General features: G+C 34.0%; 6 protein-coding genes across 7 annotated transcripts; 4 read left to right on the top strand and 2 right to left on the bottom strand.

Annotated features, from left to right (window-relative positions):
* Positions 1–403: 403 nt before the first annotated feature.
* LOC118275899 (uncharacterized) lies at positions 404–2,964 on the top strand. Its single transcript, XM_035594021.2, has 2 exons — positions 404–711; positions 921–2,964. Exons 1-2 carry the CDS (start codon positions 568–570, stop codon positions 1,110–1,112), a joined length of 336 nt encoding a protein of 111 aa, XP_035449914.2. The 5' UTR covers positions 404–567; the 3' UTR covers positions 1,113–2,964.
* A 1,277-nt stretch (positions 2,965–4,241) lies between these two features.
* LOC118275896 (TRAF3-interacting protein 1) lies at positions 4,242–7,499 on the bottom strand. The gene is made up of 6 exons (XM_035594016.2): positions 7,208–7,499; positions 6,482–6,599; positions 5,275–6,389; positions 5,031–5,201; positions 4,715–4,926; positions 4,242–4,445 (listed from the first exon to the last, which is right to left on the bottom strand). The coding sequence occupies exons 1-6, from the start codon at positions 7,340–7,342 to the stop codon at positions 4,289–4,291; spliced, it is 1,908 nt and encodes a 635-aa protein (XP_035449909.1). The 5' UTR covers positions 7,343–7,499; the 3' UTR covers positions 4,242–4,288.
* Positions 7,500–8,255: 756 nt separating this feature from the next.
* On the top strand, positions 8,256–19,381 carry LOC118275897 (zinc finger protein 260). Its single transcript, XM_035594017.2, has 10 exons — positions 8,256–8,673; positions 9,198–9,485; positions 9,751–9,901; positions 13,960–14,069; positions 14,382–14,569; positions 16,497–16,633; positions 16,762–16,970; positions 17,083–17,259; positions 17,531–17,653; positions 17,742–19,381. The coding sequence occupies exons 1-10, from the start codon at positions 8,401–8,403 to the stop codon at positions 17,952–17,954; spliced, it is 1,869 nt and encodes a 622-aa protein (XP_035449910.2). The 5' UTR covers positions 8,256–8,400; the 3' UTR covers positions 17,955–19,381.
* On the top strand, positions 10,032–13,613 carry LOC126910955 (uncharacterized). The gene is made up of 2 exons (XM_050695499.1): positions 10,032–10,602; positions 11,354–13,613. Exons 1-2 carry the CDS (start codon positions 10,366–10,368, stop codon positions 13,490–13,492), a joined length of 2,376 nt encoding a protein of 791 aa, XP_050551456.1. The 5' UTR covers positions 10,032–10,365; the 3' UTR covers positions 13,493–13,613.
* Positions 19,382–20,126: 745 nt separating the features above from the next.
* Positions 20,127–23,014, top strand: LOC118275280 (3'(2'),5'-bisphosphate nucleotidase 1). 2 transcript variants are annotated; one of them, XM_035593183.2, is made up of 6 exons: positions 20,144–20,424; positions 20,550–20,666; positions 21,398–21,542; positions 21,702–21,806; positions 22,110–22,396; positions 22,506–23,014. In XM_035593183.2, exons 1-6 carry the CDS (start codon positions 20,305–20,307, stop codon positions 22,767–22,769), a joined length of 1,038 nt encoding a protein of 345 aa, XP_035449076.1. In that variant the 5' UTR covers positions 20,144–20,304; the 3' UTR covers positions 22,770–23,014. The 2 variants fall into 2 exon arrangements, with proteins under 2 accessions (XP_035449078.1, XP_035449076.1); XM_035593185.2 differs by lacking the exon at positions 21,702–21,806 and having other exon boundaries at positions 20,127–20,424.
* LOC118275279 (uncharacterized) lies at positions 22,881–27,653 on the bottom strand. Its single transcript, XM_035593181.2, has 9 exons — positions 27,316–27,653; positions 26,929–27,136; positions 26,296–26,617; positions 25,869–26,052; positions 25,133–25,278; positions 24,533–24,659; positions 24,128–24,355; positions 23,328–23,498; positions 22,881–23,122 (listed from the first exon to the last, which is right to left on the bottom strand). The coding sequence occupies exons 1-9, from the start codon at positions 27,436–27,438 to the stop codon at positions 22,997–22,999; spliced, it is 1,635 nt and encodes a 544-aa protein (XP_035449074.1). The 5' UTR covers positions 27,439–27,653; the 3' UTR covers positions 22,881–22,996.
* Between the last annotated feature and the right edge of the window lie 251 nt (positions 27,654–27,904).

Below are 27,904 nucleotides of genomic sequence, written 5' to 3'. Positions count from 1 at the left end.
AGTAACACCCTATTTATTCGATTTGGGATTTGCCATGGGTGCCCTGTATCCAGGCCCGTGGATACAAGCGTATCAAGCAGTCGGTTCCCCTATCCCCTATACTTATACTCTTTGGGTACCGCCCATGAACAATACTATCGTATTCAAGCTACTGAATTTGATTCCAGGTTTTTTAATTAGGTTTTCAGTACCTAACCTTTCTCACTTAGTGAAAGGGCGAAACAATAGTTCTTTTGTATAAAGGAGTAGGAATATAAGATCGAGGGAACTAAATCTAAAGATTTAATATTTAAAGTACTAAGGTACTAAAATTCCTTGTATCTCAATGTCATATCATTTTGTATCCATAGACTTACAATGGCATAGAGTAAAACAGTATCATATGTCACACATACTTATGTCAGTGTCAAAATAATGTCATCTATTGTTGATGAAATCATGAAATGTTTACGAAACGAAATACCTACCTGTGGTGCTAGGACAACAAAAGTAACACTTAGAATTTAAATCGGGGTTTATTCCCGTTATTAAGTTATTGAAATCACCAAATTGATTTTATACCTTAACATGGGAAGTTTAGATAGAGCAGTTTTGACCGGTTTTATATGTCGATTGTGTTCTGAAATGCATCGAGTGGTATTACATATTTATGGCGAAGAAGGCTTACGTTTAAGGATATCTGAGAAAATTAGTAGATATCTTTCAATAAATGTAAGTAAGAATTAAATATTGTTGTTAAATTGCTTTTTATGCATTATGTAAAAAGTTGTACAATGATTTATGTAATAATCTTTCAAGACGCCATAATATTCCGCGTTAATTAATTTTTATTCCTGTTTCCTTGTTGACTCAAAATTCTTTATTTCGTGACTGGTTTAGCGGGTTAGTTTTCATAATATCTGTTAATGTTAAAATTACAGGTGTCGCGCGCAGATCCATTGCCGAAAACAATTTGTAAAACTTGTTTAGAGCGATTGGAAAGTCAACACAGACTCGTAACCGTGATGGAACACGCAGCTCAGTTACTGAAACGCAATGCAAGCGACCTAGAAATAGGTCGCGGTAAAGAGAATAATGATAATAACAACAAAAATGGTGGTTCTATACTATAATACACATGGGATTGTGTTAATTGTGAAATTACTTTAGGCTAAATGAACTTTTATTTAAATAGTGGTGTATAAATGTATAAATTACTAGCATACATGTAACTTAAATGCAATAGCCGAAGAGGTGCTTCATTTTAACATAGGCATACATACTGATCATACTCTAATATATTAAATAAGTCTGGTGTAACTTATACCTTGTTGTGTAAGTAACTGAATAATGAAGATTGACATTCATAACATACAAATCTGACTAGGTACACCATGAACTTTTTAATGGCACAAGAAAATAAATTGTGATTTGTTTGCACCAAACAAAGAGTATTGTTACAATTTATGACGAATGCACGGATAGCAGGATTGTTACTCTATAAATAAAATAAGTAAACTAAGGTGGCATTGTTTGTAGACTAATGTTGCTAGTGACCTATAAATAAAATATAAAATAATTAACATTACTATTATGTCTATGTATTAAATTATTGGACTAAGATTATTTAGATGTAATGGATTTTGTGAACAGAATTTAGTTCAATCATCTATAAAATTGCAATCTGTTGTTGTGAAAAAGTATATTGTTACAAATTATTGTCAATCTATATTTTCTTCAATTTCTTCTATAACTGTTATTCAATATCAAAAACTGCACTTTGAATGATAAACATTCAAAGTGCAGTTTATCTTTACATAAGTCACTCTTACAATTACCTATTTGTATTGTATAAGTTATTTTTTTCCTGTTTTCAGATATATTTAATTAAGTTTGTTTTCCTTTTTGTTGCTACATGATTTATTTTTTGATAGTGCACTTTTATGACTTTCACATGTTTTAAGTTATGTAATGATTGGGTCATACTTCCTTCTAAGTGACAATTTGAAAAAGCTTTTATTCACAACAACATTTTGTAATACTTTGTAATAAATGGACAATTACCCAAAGAATAGCTAAACACTTTCTTTCTTTTTTTGTGTTGCACTTGATGTAGGTACATTCATCAGAAATGTTATTTCAGGAAGGCTATTGTAAAGCTTGCACCTCTACCTAGCCTCCTAAGTATTCATCACATATTAATTAATTAATTAATTTATGCATTATTTGTGACTTGTGGCCATTTTGTGTGTACTCATTCATCTGTTCTTAACTAACAGACTGAGCCAAATGCAATATATTGTACTAAATTGATTATAGTATAATGTAAATGTTGTGTAGTGGTTAAAATTTGAAGTAAACACATATAAATTAAATAAATAGATATATAAAAGTAGGTATAGTATTTGTAAATTGCTGGATTTCCCATTTCACAGAATTATTTTCATCACAATAAAAGGTGCTTCATGATTTTAACTGAATTCAAAAAAAGGGGGAGGTTTTCAATATTCATCCTAATATTTTTTATTATTTTTAAAGTTCCTTCAGCAACCAAAGTGGCTAATAGTAATAACACAATTGTTGCCAGTAGGTTTAAATTGTTTTTGTCAGAAAGTGAGTCATGATTTTTGCTCAGGTAGGAGCTGTCATACAAATAATATTGATGTTGAAGACAAATCAGTGGAGGTCCTCATACTAGGTTACGTAATATCTAGTCAGCCGTACCTAACTGATTAAACTCGAAAGTGAACAGACCTCGACCTAGTTGGAAAAAGGTCAAAATAAAATTTTACGTGAAATGGAATCATTGCAAAAATGAATCAAAGCTTTCGTTGCTGCTTTGTTGCGATTGTTGCGCGAAAAATTATGACATTTTCGATAAATTTATAATATTATAGTATGTAACTTTGATAATGTATTTTTAGAAGATAGAAGGAAATTGTAATTATATATTTTTTTCTTTTCAATACATGTTATTTGTGGCGATTTCTTTTGTTGAAATACCTCGTTGGTAAAGTACTCGGAAGAGCTACCTACTGAGATCTTATTTCAAATTCGAGGTCGGATCGTGCAAAGTATAATTGTGGTCCTTGCAAATTATTTGGGTATCTGGGTTTACAACTTGTTTTAATTGAATTTGACGAATGATAACTGGCAAAAGATGGACGTAACTACTGCGACCTTGCATAAATTTAGTAGACAAGGAATTTAGTACCTTTTCTAAATCTGTGGTCGTATTTATTATGTTTAGGTTATTTTTTAGAAACATGCCTTATGATAAAGACCTCAAAGAAAATATTATAATATTCCTGTAGTACCGTCTAACAACTAATAAGTCTCATAAAAATAGGTATGACGAGGGGTACAAAGTAGACGTAGGTAAGTCGTCCGCCATTTTTAATCATAAGGCCCTGTTTTCAGTTAGTCTAACTGGCGGATAATTTGAATATCTACCTACGTCAGATAAACTAACGGAAAAGTAGTCGACAGTCGTGACACAGGCGGGCCTTATAGTTATATCTAGGTAGTAGGTTCGCTAGTCGCTACGTCATAGCTTGATAATTTATATAAAATGTACAAACCCGATACCTGGTGAAATATTTCGATTCGATATAATGTTTATCAAATGTATCTATAGCCAAAATTTTTTGATAAAATAATAAAGTATTGAAGAAAAAAATACTCGTATCTTTATAATGATTCACCTTTTTATTTGTGAAAACATTGAGATATATTATAATATCCCTCTGTTACTCGTCAATCCCTTCGTATAATGATTTTAATAAGACCATCTAAACATACATAGATATAGACATATGTGTGTACTTTTAATTTGGTTGCTAAAGCGGTACATTAGGCGCCGGTTTTAGATATACTTCAATCTCAATACACATTTCCAGAAAAACATACATGTAATAAATTCCAACCTAACTCTGAAAAATATTACCTTTTTCATTCAAACACGCCAAACGATACAAAAAGATTGACACGATAATTCTATACCCAGAAACAATGGTGAAAGGTGCACCTCTAGCTCTATCTCTATTAGAGTATTTGCTAATGATTATCTAAACTAGATAACCTGCCTAAAACCTGCCCTGTGGTCTTCATTCTTCCCCGATATGAGTTGTCTCGTGTCAGGGAACTAAACACGTAAACGCTTACCATGCTTATAGTACAGGATACAGGTAGGTGCCTCTAGACATACCTAATATCTATACAGTTAGTTATACCTAGGCTAATGATGCAATCAAATACAATAATTACTTGGATTATATTTATTATTAATTTCAAATGTACTTTACATTTATTATTGCACACTCCCACTCATTAACAACTTCTCAATTCTTAAAGCATTTTTCTGGATCAATATTTTGAGATCGTTTATTTTATCATGCTTCTCCTCAATGTCTCGTTCTGTTTGTTTTAATTTTGTGTAAAATGGCGTCAGTGAATCTTCGTTAATTCTGAAACAAAATAAAAATAAATGTCAAACCTTGATAATCTGGCCAGAGGTCGCTAGGGGACTAATTAGCTATGATGATGGGTCACTAGGTACCAGATACTTTTTATTTATTTAGGTACTTTTATACACAAGTATAAACCAGATACTTGTGAGAGACAAGAGACGTGTGTCGGTCAAGTACGTAGCAGTAGGTACCTACCGTCATGCATAAGCATTACACACGTATGTACAGATATTAGCAATAGGCATAGAATATAGACTAATACTAACGTCTTCTGTTTTTGCATCTCCTTGGTTACATCTTCATAAATATTCGACCACTGGTGAAGTTCCTGACGCATTACTTCCACGTCTTCTTGTATGTGATCTAGTAACTTGCCGAGAGGATTTGCTACCCGCGACATAGCTTGGATATTAAACCGTAGTTGCTCAACTTCCTGGTTTATCGCCTCTCTTGCCTTTTGAGCTCCAAATTGCCACTCCTATTTAAAAATATGTATATTAGTAATCAAAGCTTAGAACAAGATGTAAATGACTACCTACCTCATTACAAGTCGTAAACGTTAATAAATAGGAAGGTACATACAATTTCTGTTTTCCCGGTTATTTGAGACAGTTCCTTTTGAGAATCTAAAATTTGTTGAACAAGATGTCCATGTTCGTTAGATGCGTATGGTAGTTGCATGTCTTGCTGATCTTGAGGACTTGTGACCGCGTTTCCTTGATTTTCCATCATTAAAAGGTTCGTTTCCTCTTCCTACAAATTAAAATTTCTAGTTAAGAAAATGTTGCTTAGTAATTACACGAACACACAAATGATAACGACGCACCTCTTCATTCTGGGTGTTTTCAACAATAATGTTTACTTTACCCAAAAGTAGATTATCAGAATCTTTTATAACATTGTCAAGCTTTTCTCTCATTCGCGGAGCTCCGGGTCTAGAAGACGAAGGCCTGACACTTGGCGGTCGTGGATTTTTTGATTCATTAGTGGTTGACATTGTAACTTTCACTGCAGGCAATGATTCTTGTTCAGAGACCACAGATTTATTTTCGAATTCAATACTACTTAGTTGGTCCTTTTGTCTTTCTTGAGCGATGTTATTACCCGTATCAAAACTTTTCATTTTCATGTTATCATTTAAGTCGTTATTAGTCTGTATTTGGGGATCAGGTTCAATTAATTGTGTTTCATCATTGACATCCATTTCTTGGGTGTTAATTTGATCTTTGATATCATTATTGGCAATATCATTTAAATCATTTGATGATGTTGATGAATTTAAATCTTTTTCTGCAATTGTATAGGAGGTATTTAGTGTCCCTTCATCGTCCTTTTCTACTCTAGGACTAAAAACTTGGGTCTCATTTGGATTTTTTCCTAATTGATCGTCTTTTTCGATATGTGTATCAGATTCCTGTGATTGAGTTTTAATTAGTGAACTTTGTCCTTTGTCTATAGAATTAGATGAGGATATGTTTTTGTGACGCGTATGTGTGTTTTCATCTTTCGGTACATTATTATCTTTACTGGTTTTGGAGTTCACTGTTTTTGATTGCTGTGTTTTCTTCAGGTTTTGAGAATCAACCTTAACCGACCCATTTTCTTTTCTTTTTGATTTGACGTCATTTGTCTTATCTTTGTCTAGTTTAGTCGTAGATCGCGCAACTTCATTCTTTTGATTAGTTAATTTTTCGCTGCTACGAGATGTTAACTTTTTTGTATCGTTTGCTTTCTTAGTTGACTTAATTGGTTCTTTAGTTTTTGCATCGGATGATTGAGTTGACTTTGAGCTTTCTTTATAACTTTTTACAGCTTCATCTGAAGATAATTTTTCATCGAGTGCCTGAGCTAAACATTGAAGCAATTCATTCGTTTTTTCAGGTTCTTGACCTGCAACTATTTTGGATGGTTTTGCAGCGATCGTTTTTCCTGTTGTTTTACCTGTCGATGTCATCAAATAATAATGGAAGGGGTTACATATATGCGCTTATAAATAAGTTTGTGCATTTGGTAGGTACTTGTGTTAAACTTACTCAGAACAAATATTACTTTATTGAGAAATAATATTTTACTGTCTCTGTCTTTAACATTTTCCGATACTAATTCATTATCTTCGAACAAATTTCCAAAAAAGCCTGTCGTCTTTATTACCTGAAATTGAGAAATAATAAACAGAGGGGGAAGATTATAAGAGAATAGATTCGGTGTATTTACAGTACCTACCCATCGAATGTGGCTAGTGATCATAGTTTTATTCACACCATACATAACAAATAATCATTATTCGTTATGATAATGATAAAACTGACACATAGGTTCCTACATTTGTAGATTAGATACTTACCTACTCTATTAATTTTATTGATGAATCAATAAATGGAATGGTGTGGTTTGACTGTAGGTACCTTGCCCTTTTCACAATAAATATTCAGGTCAACCTATATGTAGAGGTATACCTAATCCATGGCAACTATAGTGATTATGATTTCATAACTTAATATTTCAATTTGATGTCCTTGGAGACGATAGGTGTCCTTAAATTTAGTAAGTAGGTATATTATATATTATATTACGTAAAATTCTGGCCCCTTTAGACAAACCTGACGTACAAGCTAGCGAAGTCACTTCTTAAAGATTTTGTAGTTGGACTAAGTATATCACACAATTTAAGTAAATACTCAGTAGATAGCGCAATACGAAGCTGAACCAGTATCGTTTTAATAACATGAGGTGAGGGTGCCTACAATATGGAAACTTACCGTAGTAACAATATCGTGTAAGAATCTGAACGGTGGCTTTTTCAGTAGTTTGTCACTTAACGGAGGTCGTTTCACGTATTTGCCTAAGGACAACTGCGTCGATTTTATTATATCTGGATCTAAGTCCTTTTCCATGTTTCATAATTTAAATTCTATACATAAACAAATGTACTAATACTTTCAAAAATATTTAACAAACAAGCAGTAATATTGAAAGTAAGAACCTATGTGTGTCAAACACGTTGTCATGATGATTTTGATTATTTTGTTTACACCCTTTGTTACCATGGCAACGAATTCTCTATTGCAAAAGCCAAAATTAATAGTTTGAAGTTTTTTTGTGTGGTCTCATTTAAAAATCTATGGCAAGTAATTTAGCACCACGGAATACAGAAAACTAGTTTTTCTATTCCGTGTTTAGCACATACTATTTATTGCTGAACCTTGCATATAACTATTATCATAATTTAAATTTCGCGGGCTACCCTGCAAAATTCACTATAAACTGAATCAATAATTTATTTCTACTTAATAATAATATTTTGTAATTTGCATAATAAATTCTGAATGCAAAGTGCATAACTACTTAAAATAAAACATTTTCCTTTATGATACACGAAATTTTATAGTTGAATTTATAATTTCATCGGCCGTAAAAATACATCGTCCTTGTTTCGTATATATGTGTTTCAACGTCCTTGGATGGCATTTTATTGTTACAGTAAAATAGAAACTTAATACATCTTAAAATAATAAGAAATACAGAATACACTTGACGTGTACCGTAGGCATGCTGCGCCATCTATTGAATAAATCATTGAACGGATCTGGTTTCTATTTTTTTTCTCACCTGACAGTAAGCGCATATATCTATATGTATAAGCGTTTTTATCCTTTAAATACATTTTGAATAATATTTTAGTTGTTACACATGTGTTCTATTACTATAATTCCCCAAAATAAAATACGGTTTAATTAAGTATCGAATTCGGACTTGATTGCGATTGTAATGTCAATTGCAATTTTTTCTATTGGCAACCCAATTTATACGTGGCGTTTTACGAAGGAAATTCTGTCAGCGCCTGAGTGAAAAGAATATCAAATTTTATAAAAGTGAACTCATTGCACTTCTTTGAAAACAAATCTGTATTCTACCTGTAAACAATAACACTAAATTCTAAAAGAAAGGAACTATGCCGCCTAAACGGAAGGCAGGGCGTCCGCCTGGGTCCAAAAATAAGAAAGGAAGAAAAACGTGTAAAAAGATTGCTGTGAAAAAGAAGCCAGTTTTGATAATACGTGTAGAAAAGGAAGAAGTTGAACGTTCTTTAAATGGTGATGAGTGTTCAACAAACGATGAAAATCTCTGTGGAGTGTGCCGAAAAGTATTCAACTCCAAAGCCGAGCTGGAAACACATCATATACGTTGTCGTGCTTTGGAAATTGTATCAGATTATTTTCCAAAGGTAAACAAAGTGTTTCATAAAGTTGATATCTATCGTTTACATATTGTGGTCACATGAAACTGATTAACAGGCGCAGGCGCAAGCTCAGAGTCATGTTATCAATCTAGATAGCACAGTATTGGTTTATTTTTTAGCTTTAGTATATCAATTTTACAGTACAAAATCTTACAGATTATTATTTTGAATTGCCAACTAGGTAATTTGTTGGGATGTTGTAATAATGCTAAAGTTAATTATTTGACAGCTGAATTCATTCTGTGTTTGCATTGTTCAAATCAAATAATACTTTATGTTTAGGCACACATTTGTAAATAAGTGGGAATAAAGCATCAAGCAACGTATTTTACCAACTTATTCATTGTTCTTTCTTTCTTTTTTAATATTTACATTTTCTATGCTTTACAGTGTTGTGGGTTTTCTTATTTCTAAATACAGTGCCGATACTAATCATTACTGAAAACATGCAATAAGTAGGAATGATTTACTTTTTGATATAATTTTAATCATGAAAAATCTTTTATCAGGCAGCATACACTTGCAATGAATGCCCCAAGAAGTTTAGATTCAAGAAAAGTTTTATTGAACATTGCAAGAATGAACACTCCAAGTCGCCTAAAAGAGTTGCTTGTAGTCATTGCAATGTGTATTGTCCTGACACAAAGACATTGGATGAACATGTAGCAAAGGTTCATGAAAGAGATATCTTTGAATGTCCTACATGCAAGCGGCAATTTGTTCGTCGATCTCATGTACTTCGGCATATGGCACAGACAGGGTGTGATGGCCAAGGAGTGGCAGAATACTCATGTGAAGTAAGTATTCGGCTAACATTATACAAACATGTATAAATTATAAATAACTATTTAATAAGTAATAATTATTGTTATATAATTAGTATTATATTATGTAATTTGGGATCTTGAATATGCTGGATTAATAAGTAAAACACAGCAGTGTGGTTCAACAACTAGAGAGTAACCGGTAGCTAACAGGCTAGCTAAGTTGTCAGATGTATTAAGTAGAAGCCGGTAAAGAGGAGCTATGTGTAAATTTATATTATGTTAAACATTTTTACAGATATGCAATGCAACATTCACAAGAAAAGATAATTTAATGGTGCATATAAGATTGCAACATATAGTGAGAAATGTTTACAAATGCAAGAGCTGCCAATATGATACAAAAAATTTCTCCAAATTGATAGCCCACTGGCATACAAACCATTCAGGTATTTTATTTAACAATGTTTTTGCTTCATGACGTTTTTTACTTTTTAGTGAGGGGCCGTTCAATTATTACGTAAGCACTATGGGGGGGCGGGGGGTCTTTGCTTTGCTTATTTTGGATGACATGGGGGTAGGGGAGTCTAGATGATGATTACGTCATCGGTAGTTATTTTCTTTTTTACACGAATGGCAACCCACACATTGTCTTTGCTTGAAAACGAAAAGCATTTTCGGGGATTCCCGCAAGTAATACATACATTTAGTGAACAGTGCGCGGTAATTCCCCTACTCGCTTTAGAACCGAGTAAGGGAATTACCGCGCGCTGTTCACTTGTCTAAATTTCCTCTATCAGTGTATTGTTTCGTTTGGCTGCTATAGCGAGTAGACGTATTGTAAGCATAGTAAAGCAAGTTAACATTTGTGTTACCATTCATTCCATTATCCAAAGTTTAATGTTTAAATAAGATGTCATTTCAAATAGACAAATCCAAGTTATACCAAAAATTGTTTGAAAGTTTTAAAAAATCTCATACAAGTACGAAAGTACAAAATGTACAAAAGTTAGTTAACGAAGTGTGGCGAAATTATAAATTACAAGCAAAATCCGACAAGGAACTAGATATTATTGTATCTAAGAGAATCGAAGAAGAATTGCAAGCAGCGACTAAGAATAAATCCAATTTACTACATTTTTTTTCTAAGGTGAGTGACGAAATCATTTTAGGTACCTACTAGAAATATTAGAAATCGCCAAAAAGTTTCTCTTTGCTAATTAGAAAATATTATGGCCTATCTTAAAGTATAGAGGTAATATTCATTATATAGATTTATTTCTTATAATTGATTCCGTCAATTGGTCACAAAATACAGGATGTCAGTTTTATACATATATATTATATACCTACAGAAAACTATACTCTATTCAAATAGGTATTTAACAGAATGTAAACAATCTTTATATGTCTTTTTATTGAAATATGTGGTTTAAAATTGTAAACTGTGTAAAATCTGTTGTGATTCATTTAAAAACTCAACCAATATTAAAAAATTGCTTTTCTGTAAATACATAAAGGTGCGTACAAACATCGTGAGGCGTGCGCCGCGAATGGTTCGCACGTATACATGTGCCGTAGCATGCCTCAGGTTGATGTATGCGAGACGAACCATTCGCGGCGCAAGCCTCGCGATGTCTGTACGCACCTTTACAGATATCTGATTTTATAATTGCATATTTCAATAAAAAGACATATCAAGATTGTTTATATTCTTTTAAATACCTACTTGAATAGACTATAACACCCTGTATTTTGTGACCGGAACGATTTGCTCGTTTAAAGATATTAGATTTAAAGCCATAGGGTTTTGTATTTACCATATTTATTGCCATACTTTGTATTTATGTAGCTTAATAAGAGAATCTTTAGCAGAACCCATAGAAAGTTTTTATTTTTAGGCAACCTGTAAACCTGCAGAAAAAACACAAATTACACAGCCAGCTTCAAATATTAAAAAACAGGAAGAAGATAAAATAAAAACCGGTAATGAATCACAACAGCAATGCGAAATTAATAAAAATACAGATAAACAGAGACCAAAACCTTCTCAGGAAGCTATGAAAAATAAGATTGCTCTACTCGAAAAAAATTTGAATGCTTTGTATTCTGCCAGAGATACTATGTCAATCCGTGCTGAAGTTGATAAACAGATCATTAAGTTGCGCGAGGAAATAAAAACAGCAAAACAGTCTTTAAACAGGAAGGTTCAAAACGCAGTTGCCCAGAAGAAACACAGGGATGGTATGAAAAGAAAGTTAGAAGATATTTGTCATGAAAATCCAGAAATGAAAAAAAGACTATCTCTGAGGGATTCAGTGGGACGTCCTAATCTTGAAAGCAATCAACCTTTACTATTGAAAACAATCGCGGATATAGCTTTATTTGGGAGTGCAGCAGATGATAGAAGACGAACGGAATCAATTCGCAGCGTAAAAACTCTTGATGAACTCACACAAGAATTACGTAAAATGGGATTTGACATTAGTCGCAGTGGGACATATCTTCGTTTGATTCCCAGAAAATCTAATTCTGCAGAGGGACGAAGACATGTATCGACAGTCCCTGTTAAGCTCATTCGGGCTCAAACTGATCACCACAAGAGCCACTTAGATAGCAAGTTCGCTGAAACATCAATCCATTATTTAGAGAACATAGCATCCATACTAGGACCAGATCAAGTATTTTTCATATCTCAAGATGATAAAGCTCGAGTCCCTATTGGCGTAACTGCGGCAAATAAGCAAGCACCTCTTCTAATGCACATGGAATATAGAATCAAATTGCCTGATCACGATTGGGTAATCGCTGAGCGTCATAAATTAATACCATCTGTTTATGCTGGTATCAAAATCACTTCCAATATGCTAGGACAACCGCAAGCCGTTGGATATTCTGGACCAACATACATCGCTATTCGAAGTGGAAAGCATAGTTCATCTACTGCTAATACTCATGCTCAGGATTTCGAGACGCTTCTCGAACTTGAAGAGTTTCGACCATTAGCTAAAACTGACCATGGACTAGTAAAACCAGTGGTAATCATGACGGTTGATGGAGGGCCAGATGAAAATCCGCGTTATCAAAAAGTCATAGGGTTTGCTATACAACACTTTAAGCGACATGATCTCGATGCATTGTTTTTAGCTACCAATGCTCCCGGAAGAAGTGCGTATAACAGAGTAGAGCGCAGAATGGCTCCTCTTAGTCGGGAACTGGCTGGTTTAATATTGCCTCATGACCATTTTGGGTCTCATTTGGATGAACGTGGCGTTACAATTGATGAACATTTAGAAAGATCTAATTTCGAATTTGCAGGAAAAGTATTAGCTGAAGTATGGAGTTCAATGGAAATTGATGGCTATAATGTTAATGCAAAATATGTTGGGGCAGGTGAACAAGATCTTCCTGATTTTCCAGACATTAAATGGTATTCAGAACATGTGCGTGAAAGCCAATACTTGCTCCAAATTGTAAAATGTAGAAATACAGAATGCTGTCGTCCAAGAAGTGGACTATTTAGATTACTAGACAACAGGTTTCTTCCACCACCTGTAAAAGTAAAACAAACAGTTGATGACTTGGTTTTAGATGAAGGAGGGCAATTTCTTAATCTTCCAGTCAATTTAGCTCTACGCTTAAGTGCTTCACTCAAAGATTTCCTGCAAATGCCATACGATTATTTTTGTCCGACGGTACAATTGAGGCTATCAAGTCGAACATGCAAAACGTGTGGTCTTTATCATGCTTCCGTCAAGTCACTAAATCGTCACATCGAAAAGATCCATAAGAAAGTAAACACGCACACTGATAGGAAAGTTAGACCTGTAAGAGTCGCTGCTCGTCGTGCTAATGAACTGATGTGCATTATTCAAAATTTAGAGCACCATGATGTTGAATGGCTCGATGAGAATGACGTAGACATTCCAAAATCGGATGAAAGCGAGCAGACTCACAACACTGAGCAGCAATCGAAGCAATCCAATGTCATCGAAAACTTAGAATCATGGATTCGGGTTTCATGGACTGAAGACTGTTAATTTGAATTTAATATATGTACCAAAAATTTAAAATAAGTTTGTTATGTTAGTAAGATATAATATTTTTGTCCTTTACTCTATGTTGAATACCGTTTCAGTAAAATATAATCTCTATCCTAAATCTATTTTCTTATTTTTCAAATTATAATTATAACATTATAAAATTAAAAAAACAATACATTAATTGACAAATGTTTACGTAAGCATGGGGGGAGGGGTAAGAGCTTTGCTTACTTTTGCTGACAAGGGGGATGGGGGGTAAATAATTGCAATAAATCTGCTTACGTAATACTTGAACGGCCCCTGAGTGTGTATATCTCATGCTGTCAGTATAAGTAACATGCTCACTCAGTGAAACATGTAACTTAAGAAATTAAATAAAATTTTAGGCAAAGCCAAGAGCAACATATGTTTATTTCCCAATTGTTATTATACGCTAATAATATATAATTGAATTCTTCCCCCAGATACACCTGGGCAGTTCCAATGCAACACTTGCAACAAATGGACCAGCTCCCGAGCAGCTATGACCAAACACCTTGAAATACATGGAGAAAAGAAATATGCTTGTGATGTGGTAATTTTCATTTACATAATATTATGTAACTATTTTAAAATCAACATATAATCACTAATTTATTTTCTTTGTCGCAATATATTTACGTGTTACTTTTTCCCACACCATTCTAGCAGTCTATGTCTGTTTGATATTATTAAGAACTAAAATTCTACAGTTGATTCCTTGGAAATAATGTGTGTATTAATATCTGTACTTGTTTGTTTGCTGCTCTCATGGTATTAGAAGTTAATTGGTAAGTGAATCAGTGGTTAAGTGCACAGGAGAGTGGTATGGAGGGATGTGTGTGTAGATGTGGGTGTGTGGTTGCAGTGCGGGTACAGCACGTACACGATCGAGGTGATGCGGCGCCACGTGCTGACGCATGTATCGGAGAAGCCCTACAAGTGCGAGCAGTGCCCCAAGTCCTACATCCAGAAGGCGCAACTGCAGCGCCATCTCGAGATCCACGCAGGCAACCAATGCACCAAGTGTAGTACTCCTTTCCCCTCCAGAGCAAAGTGAGTATACATCAGTTATTTAGATATGTTTGTCCTGGGTAACTATTTGTCAATAAAGAACCTAAGTTCTTTCCAATCTCATCACTGAAGATTACAACGCTATTATTACAACTATTATTACTGTTATATTGGGTAGGAAACACTAAACTGGCACCATGAGGCAAGGTGGTATCACACGTTGGCACAGTACAAGCAGGCAGTACATTACTAGAATCACATTTTTCACATGGGTTTTCCTGTGACTGTGACCGCACTAACTCATCCATAGCCAACATGTATTCCCTCATTTGTTTTTCTGATGCACTATATTTGTTGGTCATTGTGTGCAACTTGGCTGTTAAGTGGTCTATTTCCAGTTGTAAGTTCTGTGTGTCAGTTTCATATTTCCTATTCCTTTGATTTAATTTGTTAAAATAAATATTTAGTTGATTTAAAAGCCGGAACCGTTCTTTGTTTAATTTTTTTTTTATGGAAAGCTTTTGTCTTTTCACCAATCTGTTAGTCTTTGTTATGAATTTGTTTATTTTAATATACTTCTTTAGTTTTTTGTTACTGTAACAAAGAGTTCTTGAGGAATGACATGAATCACTTTCACAAGTTAAGTCTATAGTCAATGGATTCAAGTCTATATGTTGTGATTGAGAAGCACGGGCTGACACCAACTCGCTGAAGAGACTGTTATTCAGACTGGCCGTGATGTTATGGTTAATCGTTTCAAGTTGTTTAATTTGATTATTGGCCTCATGCAGCTGCTGTTTTAAATGAGCTTTGTCATGTAATGTTTGTTCGTACTCACTGCTGCATTGACTGATTTACTTAACCTTCTAGTACCGACGTCCAATTTCAGTTACATAAGTACCGACGTGAGGTCTGCCAGACCCCAGACTTTTATTATGAAAATCTTTGATGTTTATTAATATATCATATAAATATATTTGTTTATGTGTTGTATATGTATTTAGTTATTATATATATTAAACAAAAAGTAAAGTATAACCATTCATTACTAATATTAAAAAAAAATATTGCAGGCGCACATTTTTTGAACGAAAAAAGTTACTTTTATCTTGTTGACTACTATGATTCAACAAACAATATATATTTTCTGAAAGTCTTTTTTTCTTAAAGATGAATAATCATATAAACAAAAAAACATTATACTTTACACATAATCAACAAATATCGTGGAAATCGCAAGACACCAAATAGGAGGTAACCAGCTACCTTCACAAATACGCTTTGCAGACAGGTTTGCTGCACTATAGGCATACATGCTTCTTACAAGTGTCAAATTTGTACGCAGTCTTGCCCTTCAGTTTTGATGGACAAATGCCATTCTTGTAAAAAAAATCATAGGTTTTATTTTGGAGGGTGTTTTATAAATTATCTATTTGAGAGAAACACTTTTACTTGCCCTGATACTTGCCCGTTTCAAGCTCGAAGTACTTGACTTGACTTATAAATATATTTGTATAGGTCATATTTGTACCTGACTGGAATTAAAAGAAAAAAACTTTAAAATTGGGTAAAAGTCCTATTCAAAAAAAGTTACATAAGTACAGACGAGTGGTCTGTCAGACCACTCGAAATTTTCAGTAAGGCATAACTCACCGAAATGACGAACGCTGATGCAGCTATTTTCCATGAACGCTCCTGGGCGACTAACTAAGGGGTAGACAGACTCACAGGGTGATAAGTCCACTCTAACATATGTACCTAGATTTTCGTAAGCATCAAGGTGTCTGTCAGACCACGCGTCGGTACTTAAAGGTTAAGTATTGAATGTCTTCGATCTTGTTGTTGTTACTAAGTTTATAAATAAAGAGTCTGACACGCAATAAACTTATCACCAAATTAAATTGCTGTCCAAATGAATTAATTTATATTGTAACTCAATTTTACACTTCTAAATTTCACTTGTTTATAGGTTACTGGTTCACATGAGAGAACATATGGGATTAGATAAGTTGCATTGCCCCGTAAAGACATGTCCTTATTACACCAAAGCTTTCTCCACTGAAACGGGCCTGAACCATCACTTGAAAACACATGTCGAGGATAAACGTAAGTATATGATAAAATATACATTTTATAATTGATTGCCACAAATAGTTGACGATGATGATAATGAATAGTAATATAAAAAAAATGTAATAAAAATATCGTTTATGCAAAATAATATTGTGACACAGCGCACAGCTGCGAGGTTTGCGGTAAGAAGTTCCACTCGGACATGAACCTGCGCCGGCACCTGGAGACGCACACGTTGGACAAGCCGCGGCGCTGCATGTACTGCGTGTCGGCGCGCGCCTACGTGCGCGGCGCGCAGCTCCTGCGACACGTGCGCAAGAACCACGACGCCATCTTCCGCGGCCACCTGCTGCATGTACGACAAGTGCTCGTGAGTACCATTACATTCTCGACTAATTATAATATTCATATATTGCTCTTCTTCTTGTCGATTCCACGATCAAATCATAATTCGAGAGTTTAATTTATTGTCATTTTTCCAGGGTGCTGATAGCACAGTAGAAAGAGTGAAGAAGTCTGAATTAGATGCAATCCTTAACTTGTTAGATGTGGAGTCGGATCGAATCCTGCAAGGTTACAGCGGATCTGATGTGCTCTACGGTGGTATGCAAGAGGACGAAAATCGTGCCAGTAAAGAAGTACCTAACAACGAACCAAAGGTATTTCTGTCATTGCACTACAGAACTAAAGTTTATATAAAGTTGGACTTAATTCAGTGCAGTAAACTGACAGTTCCAGTGTTGCATGTTGTTGTTGCATAATCAATAGTAATTTTGGACGAATTTGCTCTTTGATTTCTTCAGAGGAGACAACAAGAAATCTATAAATAAGTATAGAATTGAATTATTAGTCCATTGAAATGTTACATTAATCATATAGGATCAGAATGTCAGCTATCAGCTGTTTATAATAAACACATTTTCATTACAGAAAGTGAACTCGCCCCTGCTGTCAGAAGAAGAGCTTACCGAGAATTTGAGAAAACTGCTTTCCAAACTTATTGATAAGGAAACACTCAATCTGTTTGGGTGGCCGGACGAAAGCGTAGATGTGGTATGTGTATTTAAATAAATATAACTGTTTAGCACTTCATTGTTTATATAGTGTAGATACGAGTTTTATGTCTTGTATTTTATTACAGGTATTGGAAAAAGTGATCGAGCAGTGTGGCGCCAAGCCCGCAGACCGTGACAAGTGGACACGTGTACAACGTTTGCGCGAGAACTCCAAGCATTTGTTCTTGTACGTTATAGAAGACAAAAACATAGCTCGCATGCTGGGCACACACACCATTGATCAAATCGTTAAACATATACTGAAACAAGTGAGTGACGATGATGCCAACGAGATATAGTAAGGTCTTTGTACCTGTACTCCATACTTTTATTTTATACATACTTTCATTATTCCATCAAGATCAATGCTAACGGTACTATGGGCAAAAGCGTCTATTGAACTTGAAACTAACCTGATAAAATTATTCTACTAATATGATAAAATATGTACATACTTTGTATGATCTAGGTAAAGATGTGTAACTACTTAATAATGTTTAAAAATTTTAATTGTGTAAGCATAATTTTATATTATATCAAATTATTGTTGCTATTGGGCAAACATTTCTATCCAACAGTTGCGAACAAGACCAATATATGTATTTTTTTTAATGTTTTGTAATACAATGGCTAGCATGTACTACATAGCTAATATTTTAGAAATGTTATATAGGAAATGTACATGTAAGGTCCAAAATATTTAAGAATATCTTGTGCAATGGTCAGTGGATGTACCTGATGTATTGTTTTAATCTAAAGTGCTTTATTTCCAAGGATCAAATCTGTTTCATGTTTGTGGTCAGTGTTATATTTTTTAACTAAAGTCTGTTTATTTTGTTTGTACTTTTAAATCATATTGGAGTGGTAAATGTTATGGATTTTATAGTTAACTATAGTTTTAATTTAATGTTCCTAGATATAAATTATGAAAATTATATTTTCATTTTGGTGGCCTTAAATAATGACGAATTTTTGTAATTTTATCAGATAAAATTACGGTTTGAGAGGAAGTTTTAGATTATGTGTCTACAAGGAAAAATGTCTGCTTCCTTTTTTTAATTTATCCACCCTTTCCTCTTTCCCTAAGCCCGCAGCGCGTGTATGGTTTGGGATAGCTCGCTGTTTCAATGTGTTTAAGTGATAATATTATAATTATGGAAATGGCATTTACCTATTTTCTGAAAAAAAATGTAAAATAGTATCTGAACATATTTGAAAAGCTATCTAAGAAATATATATTTTTATAATGTTAAGTGATATAAGCTAAATTTTATATTTAAGATTAAGTGTTTTTGTGCTTTGCACTGTTAAATATTATACGGGTGGACTTTTACAACTGTGGGTACTGTTCACTAATGTAGTAAAAAATGAAAAGTTGAGAATGTAATTGATTCTAAACATTCTTTGCCATTTACAATAAGTATGCAATATTACATAATATTATGGCACGATTAACTCAAATTAAAAGGTGTCTATTAGATGCTAAACATTGCCAAAAAGCAAAATCTACAGTAAATAAATATCTTCCATTTGTTTTTTTTATTATCTTGTTACTGTTGCTCAAAAGGCCACCTTTTGATTTCTTTGCTATAAAATTACGATTTTCACGTAATATTTTAAAATAGGTGATTGGGTTTTGGCAGTTTTTATTTTATATAAACTGATATTTTATATTTTACGTTTATGGTTAAAATGCTAATCATAAATAAAAGAAATAAATATCATATATCTTTGTATTTATTTACTTTCTGTAATCCCTTGTTGCCGTGGGATAAAAGTGTTATTCCATACTAATCTACCCCTGTTCCAAATATGCATAAGAATAGTAGAGGGCGCCCTATTTGAGAAAAGATTAGGTCAAAAATCCCTCAATTCCTGGGTATGAAGAGATATCATTAATTGTTTCTTAATTAATTTATTATGGACGTGTAGTATCTACTTTTTTGAGGGGTGTGCCTTGATTTAGGCGAGAGGGAATGTTAGCTTCTTACCGAATAAAAACCATCCGTTCCTACTCCTATTTTTCAAGCCGGAGCCCTCTAACCCGCTAGGGTATGTAGTTGTTGATCGTTTGTTCGTATGTGGGTTCGATTCCCACTTTCCTATTTTGACACGTGGTGCTTGCTCAAATATATTTTAGTTAGCCTCTGTATATCTACAGTTCCTCATTCAAAGTACTTTTAAAAAAAAAAACTAAAGTGTTGGCTCATTGGCTGGACAACAGGCAGCTGCGTAACGTGTGGCGATTCGATTCACGCCGAGAGGTTCGAAACCGGACAAGCGTTGTTTCACGCTGGTTTTCTTTGATGCTGTCCAGCCGGCCCATTTTTCCCACGTGAAAAAGATAGAGTTTCCACAAGATGTGAATTTGTTCCCAGCGTTCAATACCTAGGTATAAGTTTTTGGTTTCGTGAATTCGTGAAATGAATCATACAATCGTTCTTCTGTTCACGTTCACTTTCAGTCAATGTCAAATTGACAAGAACGTGATAAAAATATTATTTTTGCTGTTTGACATTGAAAGAAGTGAAGTGAGCGTATTCAATTGTGGGCAAAAGAGATAAATTATTGTTTAATTTGAAAGTTAAAGCAATTAATAATATCCATTGTACACATTTATTTTACTTCTCATTGAAATTTTGTGCAAACATGACGTCTAATATTCCTCTTATTGTGAGATTATTGGCTTCTTCTGTGTCAGTAGCCAACAGAGCTGGAAAAATTGTTCGTGATGTTATGAGCAAAGGAGAATTAGGAATTGTTGAAAAGGTATAACTCTGTCATTACTTAAATCAGACTGCCTAATAAATATATTTTTTGTATGAATGTATAAATATGTTATTGGGGCCAAAGTTCACTGTGAATTGTTTGTAACTATACAATTGTTGGTTCAGGGTAAAGATGACTACCAAACAGAGGCTGATCGGTCAGCACAGCGTTGTATTGTTGCATCACTTGCAGCTCAATACCCTAAAGTGAATATTATTGGTGAAGAGGATGGGCCTGATGAGGTAAGGCATTTTACTGATCCATCAGTGGGCAAGTACCTAATTTACTGTTAATCTAAAATATACTTTAAATTCAATGTTTAATTTATGTATTACAAAATTAATTACTTTGCTTTTGATTATGCAATACAGCAAATAATAATTAATTAGATTCTGTAAATGTACTTAAATTGTGTAAGAATAGTGACTTTGATTTGTTTTTTTCTATTAGTCAACTCTGAAACTGCAGTCTTTGATGGTTGGATGCATTCACTTGGTTTAAAGAACATGTAACTTGAACTGGTTTTTGTTAAATTTCATTGAAATAATTTACTGTTAACAAAATAAATAAAGTGACAATGTGATAAACTACTTTCACTTTAACCAACAGTTCTGCATTGTTCATTTTGGTTGTCACAAGGACTCTATATTATATCATTATATTATTTCAAAGTACCTAGTAGATAGATTATCAACTGTAACCATGAATTTAAAAGAATAAAAAATATTATAATATGTAAAAATATAAAGGAACCAGCCAGAGATTGAATTGTTATGTATTAAGATAAGATGTATTGTCAGATTATATTATATGAGTAATAGGAGTTGAGTTAAATAAACATGTAGGTACTGTTATTTGCAGTTTCTACACAATTTAACATACAAAATAACGCTTTATCTTTATGTAAATAAATGCAAATTACAGATTACCATTTATTGTAACTAATAAATTAATAAAAATGTTGGCAAAACAGGGAGATGTTGCTAGTGACTGGTTAATTTCTGATGCTGATAAAGAAGTATTGTCTTTGGAGTGCCCTGCTGATCTAAGGAGTGTCAAAGAGGAGGAGATTGTAGTTTGGGTTGACCCTCTAGATGGAACTTCTGAGTATACACAAGGTAATACTATGTTACAGTACTTAAAATACAAAACCAGATGGGGTGATTCTGCTACTACCCTAAAAATATTATTGATATATCAAATTCAATAGCTGATGTTCTGACATCAAATCAAAATTTGTGTTAAAAATATTTATTACAAATCTAAAATAATTCTAGGTGCACTAATGTTGAAGAGAGATCCATGGGAAAGATGGAAAATGTACTTAACTCATCCTTTTATAAGTATCAAGTGGTATTTAAGTTTGCTCCAATCTAATTATGGTAAAGTGAAGATTTGCATAGGTTTTTGAGCTTTGTTATTTAGTATGCACTGTAGTAGTATGGACACAGTGGATCATGGTCGAGATATTCATTTCTAATGTATGTACTGTACATATTTCATGACATTATCTAACAAATACAATCTGTGAACTAACTTTATATTTATGTTCTTTTGGTTGTAAAATACCTCACATCATGTTCTAATTACTTCTTATAGTTTGATTAGATAATAATCTTAAACCTGCATGTTGCATGAGTATCAAATTGGTTTTACTGCAATAAACAATTTGTAAATTGTTTCAGGTTTTCTTGAACATGTTACTGTTCTGATTGGTATATCTGTGAATGAGAAGCCAGTGGCTGGTGTGATTCATCAGCCTTATTATAAAACTATACTGGGTGGGGAGAAGATAATGGGTAGAACCATATGGGGCCTCCAGGAAGCAGGTGTTGGAGGGTTTACCCCAGCCCCTCCTCCTGACTCCCTCATCATTACCACCACAAGGAGTCATTCAAACCCATTAGTTGAGAAGGCATTGCAAGTTATGAATGCTGCTCAAGTGCTTAGAGTTGGTGGTGCAGGTTATAAGGTGAGCATTAAATGTTGAATATTGCCAATATTTAATTTATCTTTTACCATATAACAAACAGGTAATAAATTTTCGTTTTGTGATGACCTAATATAATGAAAAATTATAGGTTCTACAACTACTGGAAGGCAAGGCGTCTGTTTACGTTTTCGCCAGCAGTGGCTGCAAGAAGTGGGATACTTGTGCTCCAGAAGCAGTATTGTCTGCGGCTGGGGGGAAACTGACCGATATTCTCGGCGAATGCTACAAATATGGCGGATCAGAGTCACGACCAAACAAAACTGGAGTACTGGCAGCTGTCTCCAAAGACTTGCACAATTATGCATTGAATAGAATTCCACAGGAATTAAAAGATGCACTTTCTAAAAAATAGGTCTTACTTTTAAAAAGTATTAAATGAAGCTGTTGTGATCAAATGTAAATAAAACCAATTTGATTTTCTTTTTCATTATTATTATACAACATATAAAAAAAAAAACAAAACAAAAATCAACAATAATTATATTTACTGAAATTATTATGATAGTGTTATAACATAAAATGTTTATTTTGTTTTAAATATTTTATTATCATGGGAGGTACTGTGAATATGTTGGATCATTAAAGCTTGCTTTTGTATTTTTGTAACATTTTTCTTAATTCTCTTCGGAGGATTTTACCCGAGGCGTTCTTAGGAATATCTTTGAGAAATATCACACCACCGCGTAGACGCTTCGCTGGTGACACCTGATAAAGAAATTGTTATCATTATTACGCACGTTATGAATATTATCAGTAAATGTTTTATCTAAGTCCTATTAAACTCGTACGATTCAAAATCGAAGTCATCACACGTGATGATTTATAAATACACTACAAAAATTTACTAATCTCATAATAAAATTATATGGATAAATAAAAAAAAAAACGCCATGCAAGCTGGTTAAATTACCTTGGACGCAACAAAGTCGACGAGTTCCTTCTCCGTGACTTTAGAGTTGGGTTGTGCGACCACGAATGCTAGCGGCAGTTCACCGGCGGCCTCGTCCGGCAAGCCCACCACTCCTGCATCGGCCACCCCACTATGCTGCAGTAGTAACGCTTCTAGCTCCGCAGGCGCCACCTGAAGTTAAATAGACATTAAAATGTATCTCTTTTTTAGTTAAACTTTGCCCCACACTACACTTGTCGTGGGTGCTTTTACAAACATATTATAAGTTCACAAACACATGTAACCAGCACCAGAAACAACAATTTGTTAATCACATAAAGTTGCTCCTAGCGGGATCGAACCCGCTTTACATTGCACGACACCCAGTTGCCCAGCCAACACGTCAACCGTGCATTTTTTCACTTGTGTTGTGGATACGTTTGAAAAGTGAAAACATACAGATTCACGTGCACTTCAAATCCAGATCGACACGAAATCTTGTGCCGAAGGGTAATTGAACCCGACAAATAAAGCACGACAGTCCAGCCAATACGCCAACCGTGCAGTTAATATTATTTGTTTCTAAGGTTTCAACAAAAAAGACAATACTTGTTGAACAAAAGACCTTATTTTATGTATAAAAAGGAATTTTATCTGCAATAGGTACTAAATTGATTTATTGACAATTCATTTTAGATTTATTTTCTTAATTATGGTAGTTTAATTAATTATTTTTTTATAGCTGCCTCTCACAAGCAAGGTTGTTTGAGCGGCGTGATACAAGGTCACTACATAACAATAAAACTCGTAATGTGAATTACCTGGAAGCCTTTATATTTAATGAGTTCCTTAAGCCTGTCGACGATGTAGAAATAGCCTTCGTTGTCATAGTAACCGATGTCTCCAGTTCTCACGTAGCCTTCATTGTCAATCAATTCGTCGCTGGCGGCGCGGTCTCCCATGTAACCTTTCATACGTAAAGGAGATTTAATCCAAAGTTCCCCTTCTTTACCAGGACCTAATCTTTGTCCATTTTCAATGTCAATCACCTAAAAACATAATGTTCATTAATGGCGGGAAGGTCCTTTTTTAAACGAGGTGGTTGCCCCACTTCAACTTGTATTTTATTCTTATTAAAATTTCTTTTACCGCTATTACAATATACCGCTAAAAGAAATGCATACTCAGTAAACATTCAACAACTATCACAGCGGAGTTACACCTACCTTGACTTTCATTCCTGGCGCGGGAGTTCCGCAAGAGCCCACCTTTTCTCCACTTGTCAAGTCCACAAGACAAGCCATGGTTACTTCTGTCAGGCCATACCCTTGTTTAATGAAGTCAATACCTGTCCTGCGAATATTTTGAAATATTAGAATGATTTTGTTCATTATATTTTGAAACCAGCTATACCCGCTGCTGGGGGTTGTTCGCGGCGTCATGTTTGAGAGCCTACCTATAAGCGTTTTTCGATTAATAAAATTGTCCATTTATAATGTAGATTAGCGCATTCAAACAAATAAACTCTTCGGCTTTACAATATTATTAAGGTAGAAGTATAGATTACCAACTTTACACATCTTTTTACCTGAAGTGTTAGGAGGCAGATGGGAAAGTGCACGAGATAATTGCCACAGGGTCCACCCTGTGGCATAGTATCCGTATAATTCCCAATTCTGCGAAGAGAAGACTAAGAATCGAAAATCGCAATAATATTTTACTTTTCCCAGAAGTCGAACATGAAACAACTTTTTTACTCAGCAATTGCACTTGCGATCACTCGACTGATGAGGCAGTATAGCAAAATATTATATGAAATAGGATACCTTTCTGAAACTGCTTTTTGGATGTCCTTCGACAACGGTGCTGCGCCGCACCAAACTTCAACTAATGATGACAAGTCGTACTCGAGAACGAGAGGGTGTTTCGCGAGGAACACAGCCAGCGGTGGGACTATCGTGGTCATATTTATCTGCAAGCAATGAATACTTCATATAAATATAATGCACATAGTATAATATCACGCATTTTACTATCCCAAAAGCAAAGCCAGAATTGTGCAATACCAGTTGCCTATTTATTTTTCGTTCCAATTATATGTTCATTGTAATGCAAAATCTGCTCAAACTCAATAACCAAAATACCAAACCCTCTGTTATTATAGAAAAGTATCCAGTTAATAGTGAAGAAAAATTTTATGTATAGTTGTTATAGTACAGATTTCAAAAAATGCTGTTAACCTATTCAAGTGTTATGATGTGATGTGGTTAGGTCTGCATGCTTGATTCTCACTAAATTATGGTTTGCCCAGTTAGGACAGTTAGTTACACTGACCTGGTGGCAGTTCACCACATAAGGGCAAGACAAGTGATTGTGAAAAAGATGAAGTGAGTGAGAGTTGGAACTCTAATTGGCTTCTTGTCGTGTTTGCTAGCTTCCTGCCAGAATGATGGGGTGACATTAATCAATAAACTACAATTTTACAAAAGATAAAATAAAATTAATGATGTTTCATAAAAAAACATAAAATTTTAAATATGATTTGTGAGTTAAAAAACTTACTTTGTAATTTTGAATAGTTTCCAAGTATTGTTGTTCATCAAAACGTATTAAAAATACGATTTTCGTGTTCATTGCCATTACGGCGAATGTTGTGATAAATCCGTAAGCATGGAACCATGGTATCAGTGACAGACCAGTCACAATGCCATTGTTTTTCTGAGACTGCACATAGTCAAAGTAATACCTGAAATCATATTATAAATATGTAAATAAATAAAAAGTATGGTATGTTGTAGATTTTTGGATATTTATATTATTTTGTCTAGTACTTAGAAGTCAAAGATGTGGTATGAACCTACAGTGGAAGTTAGTACTGACTGATACAATATTTAGTTGACTGTCTAGTCTAGTCAGTAATTACAATATAAGTTATATTAGTTTCAGATTTAGAACTTGCAGTTAAAAAATATGTGTGTACACTACTCACTTCATATGTGCAGATAAAGTGAGGAAATTGACATGAGTGAGTTCTACACCCTTCGGTAAGCCTGTAGTTCCCGAGGAGCACATCACAGCCACTGTGTCTTCCAGTCCATTTACATCAGTTAGGGTGAAGTCATCAACATGTACTTGGTCCTTTATCAAGTTATCATACATAATGCAATCAGGAACAGCTTCAAAATCTCCAAACATAATGAGTTTACATGAAGAGGATAATTCCTGACAGCAATCATAGATGTTCTGTGATGTGATCGGAGAAGTAAAGATGTATTTTGGCTTCGTTATTTTAAGCAAATGAGTTATTTCACCTGTAAGAAAGATTAAAGCATAATTATTATGTTTTGGAATTTGATTGAAATTTGATGGAATTTGATAAAAATAATAAGGAATTATTGGTTATCTTTTACCTAAAGATATAAATGCTAATTAAATAATTATAGATTAGCACCGAATCTTATTTAATTAGAAATTATAATATTGAGATATTCATTTAGCATATTGAGGATGTTTGTATTTAGGGTGATGACATCAGCATGCTGGTGATGTAATATCACACACCTATGACAAATTTATGACATCCTTTATTGACTTACTAGTTAAAACTACTAGATTCACTTACCAGGAGTATATGTAATGTTGAGTGTGGATAATATTCCCCCACAGTATGTGACCGCCAGGGCTGCCACGATGAACTCAAATCTGTTTTCACTGCTCAGTCCGACTAGGTCACCTTTTTTCAAACCTAACTTTCGCAAACTCGCTGCAAGGTTTACACTGTTTTGAAGAATATATCTATATGTGACAGACTCTCCCGTCTCTGCACTTATCTAAAACAATAATACATCAAGTGAAATCTATACTTAACATTCAAAATTATTTTATAGTTGCGGTTAATCAAGTATAAATTAGGTATTCCATTTATAATATTAATAAATAACAGTAGTGGAAACGTTTTTTTACTTATTATACATTACATATAAGATTGTTATGGTATTTGTCAACTTACTAAAGCTATTTTATCTCCTCCATTTTTCAGCTGGTCGTACAAGAATTGTCCAAAAGATAAATGCGCTGGAATGCCTCGTTCTTCAGGTCCAGATACCACATTGTTGTGAATAGTCACCGGCATTTTCGATGCTGATTACACTTAAGTTCTCTGAACCTAACTAAATCTATCTGAAAACTTGACTTAAAACAAACTAGCCGTTACTTATCAGAATTAATTATAATCTTATCTGACAAGTATATCTATAATTCTAATATCTTTCTGACGATTTGATTAGCAACGGATTAAACTTTGGATGGAGAGTAATTTAAACAATTTAGTATGTTTCTAGGTTACTTCGGAATGTCAGTGTCACTTTTATTTTATTAAATTAGTTTTTAGTGATGTACTAGTCACTAGTAATCGATTAAACAGTTAATGTATAAAGCGTTGATAAAACGATTAGACAATTTTGAAGTATAAAATGTTACAAGTAATAACATGTGTCTTATGAAATGATCTTCATGGTCTTTGTGTATTATCTAGTTAAGGTCTTAGCATACTCGAGGTACCATCAGACCCAAAAGGCTGATGCCTGAATCGAAGCTGC

Source organism: Spodoptera frugiperda, chromosome 8 (assembly GCF_023101765.2).
Source record: "Spodoptera frugiperda isolate SF20-4 chromosome 8, AGI-APGP_CSIRO_Sfru_2.0, whole genome shotgun sequence".
NCBI classification, from domain to species: domain Eukaryota; kingdom Metazoa; phylum Arthropoda; class Insecta; order Lepidoptera; family Noctuidae; genus Spodoptera; species Spodoptera frugiperda.
Note: the sequence above shows the minus strand (reverse complement) of the source record. Positions and strands in the feature narration are given on the sequence as shown.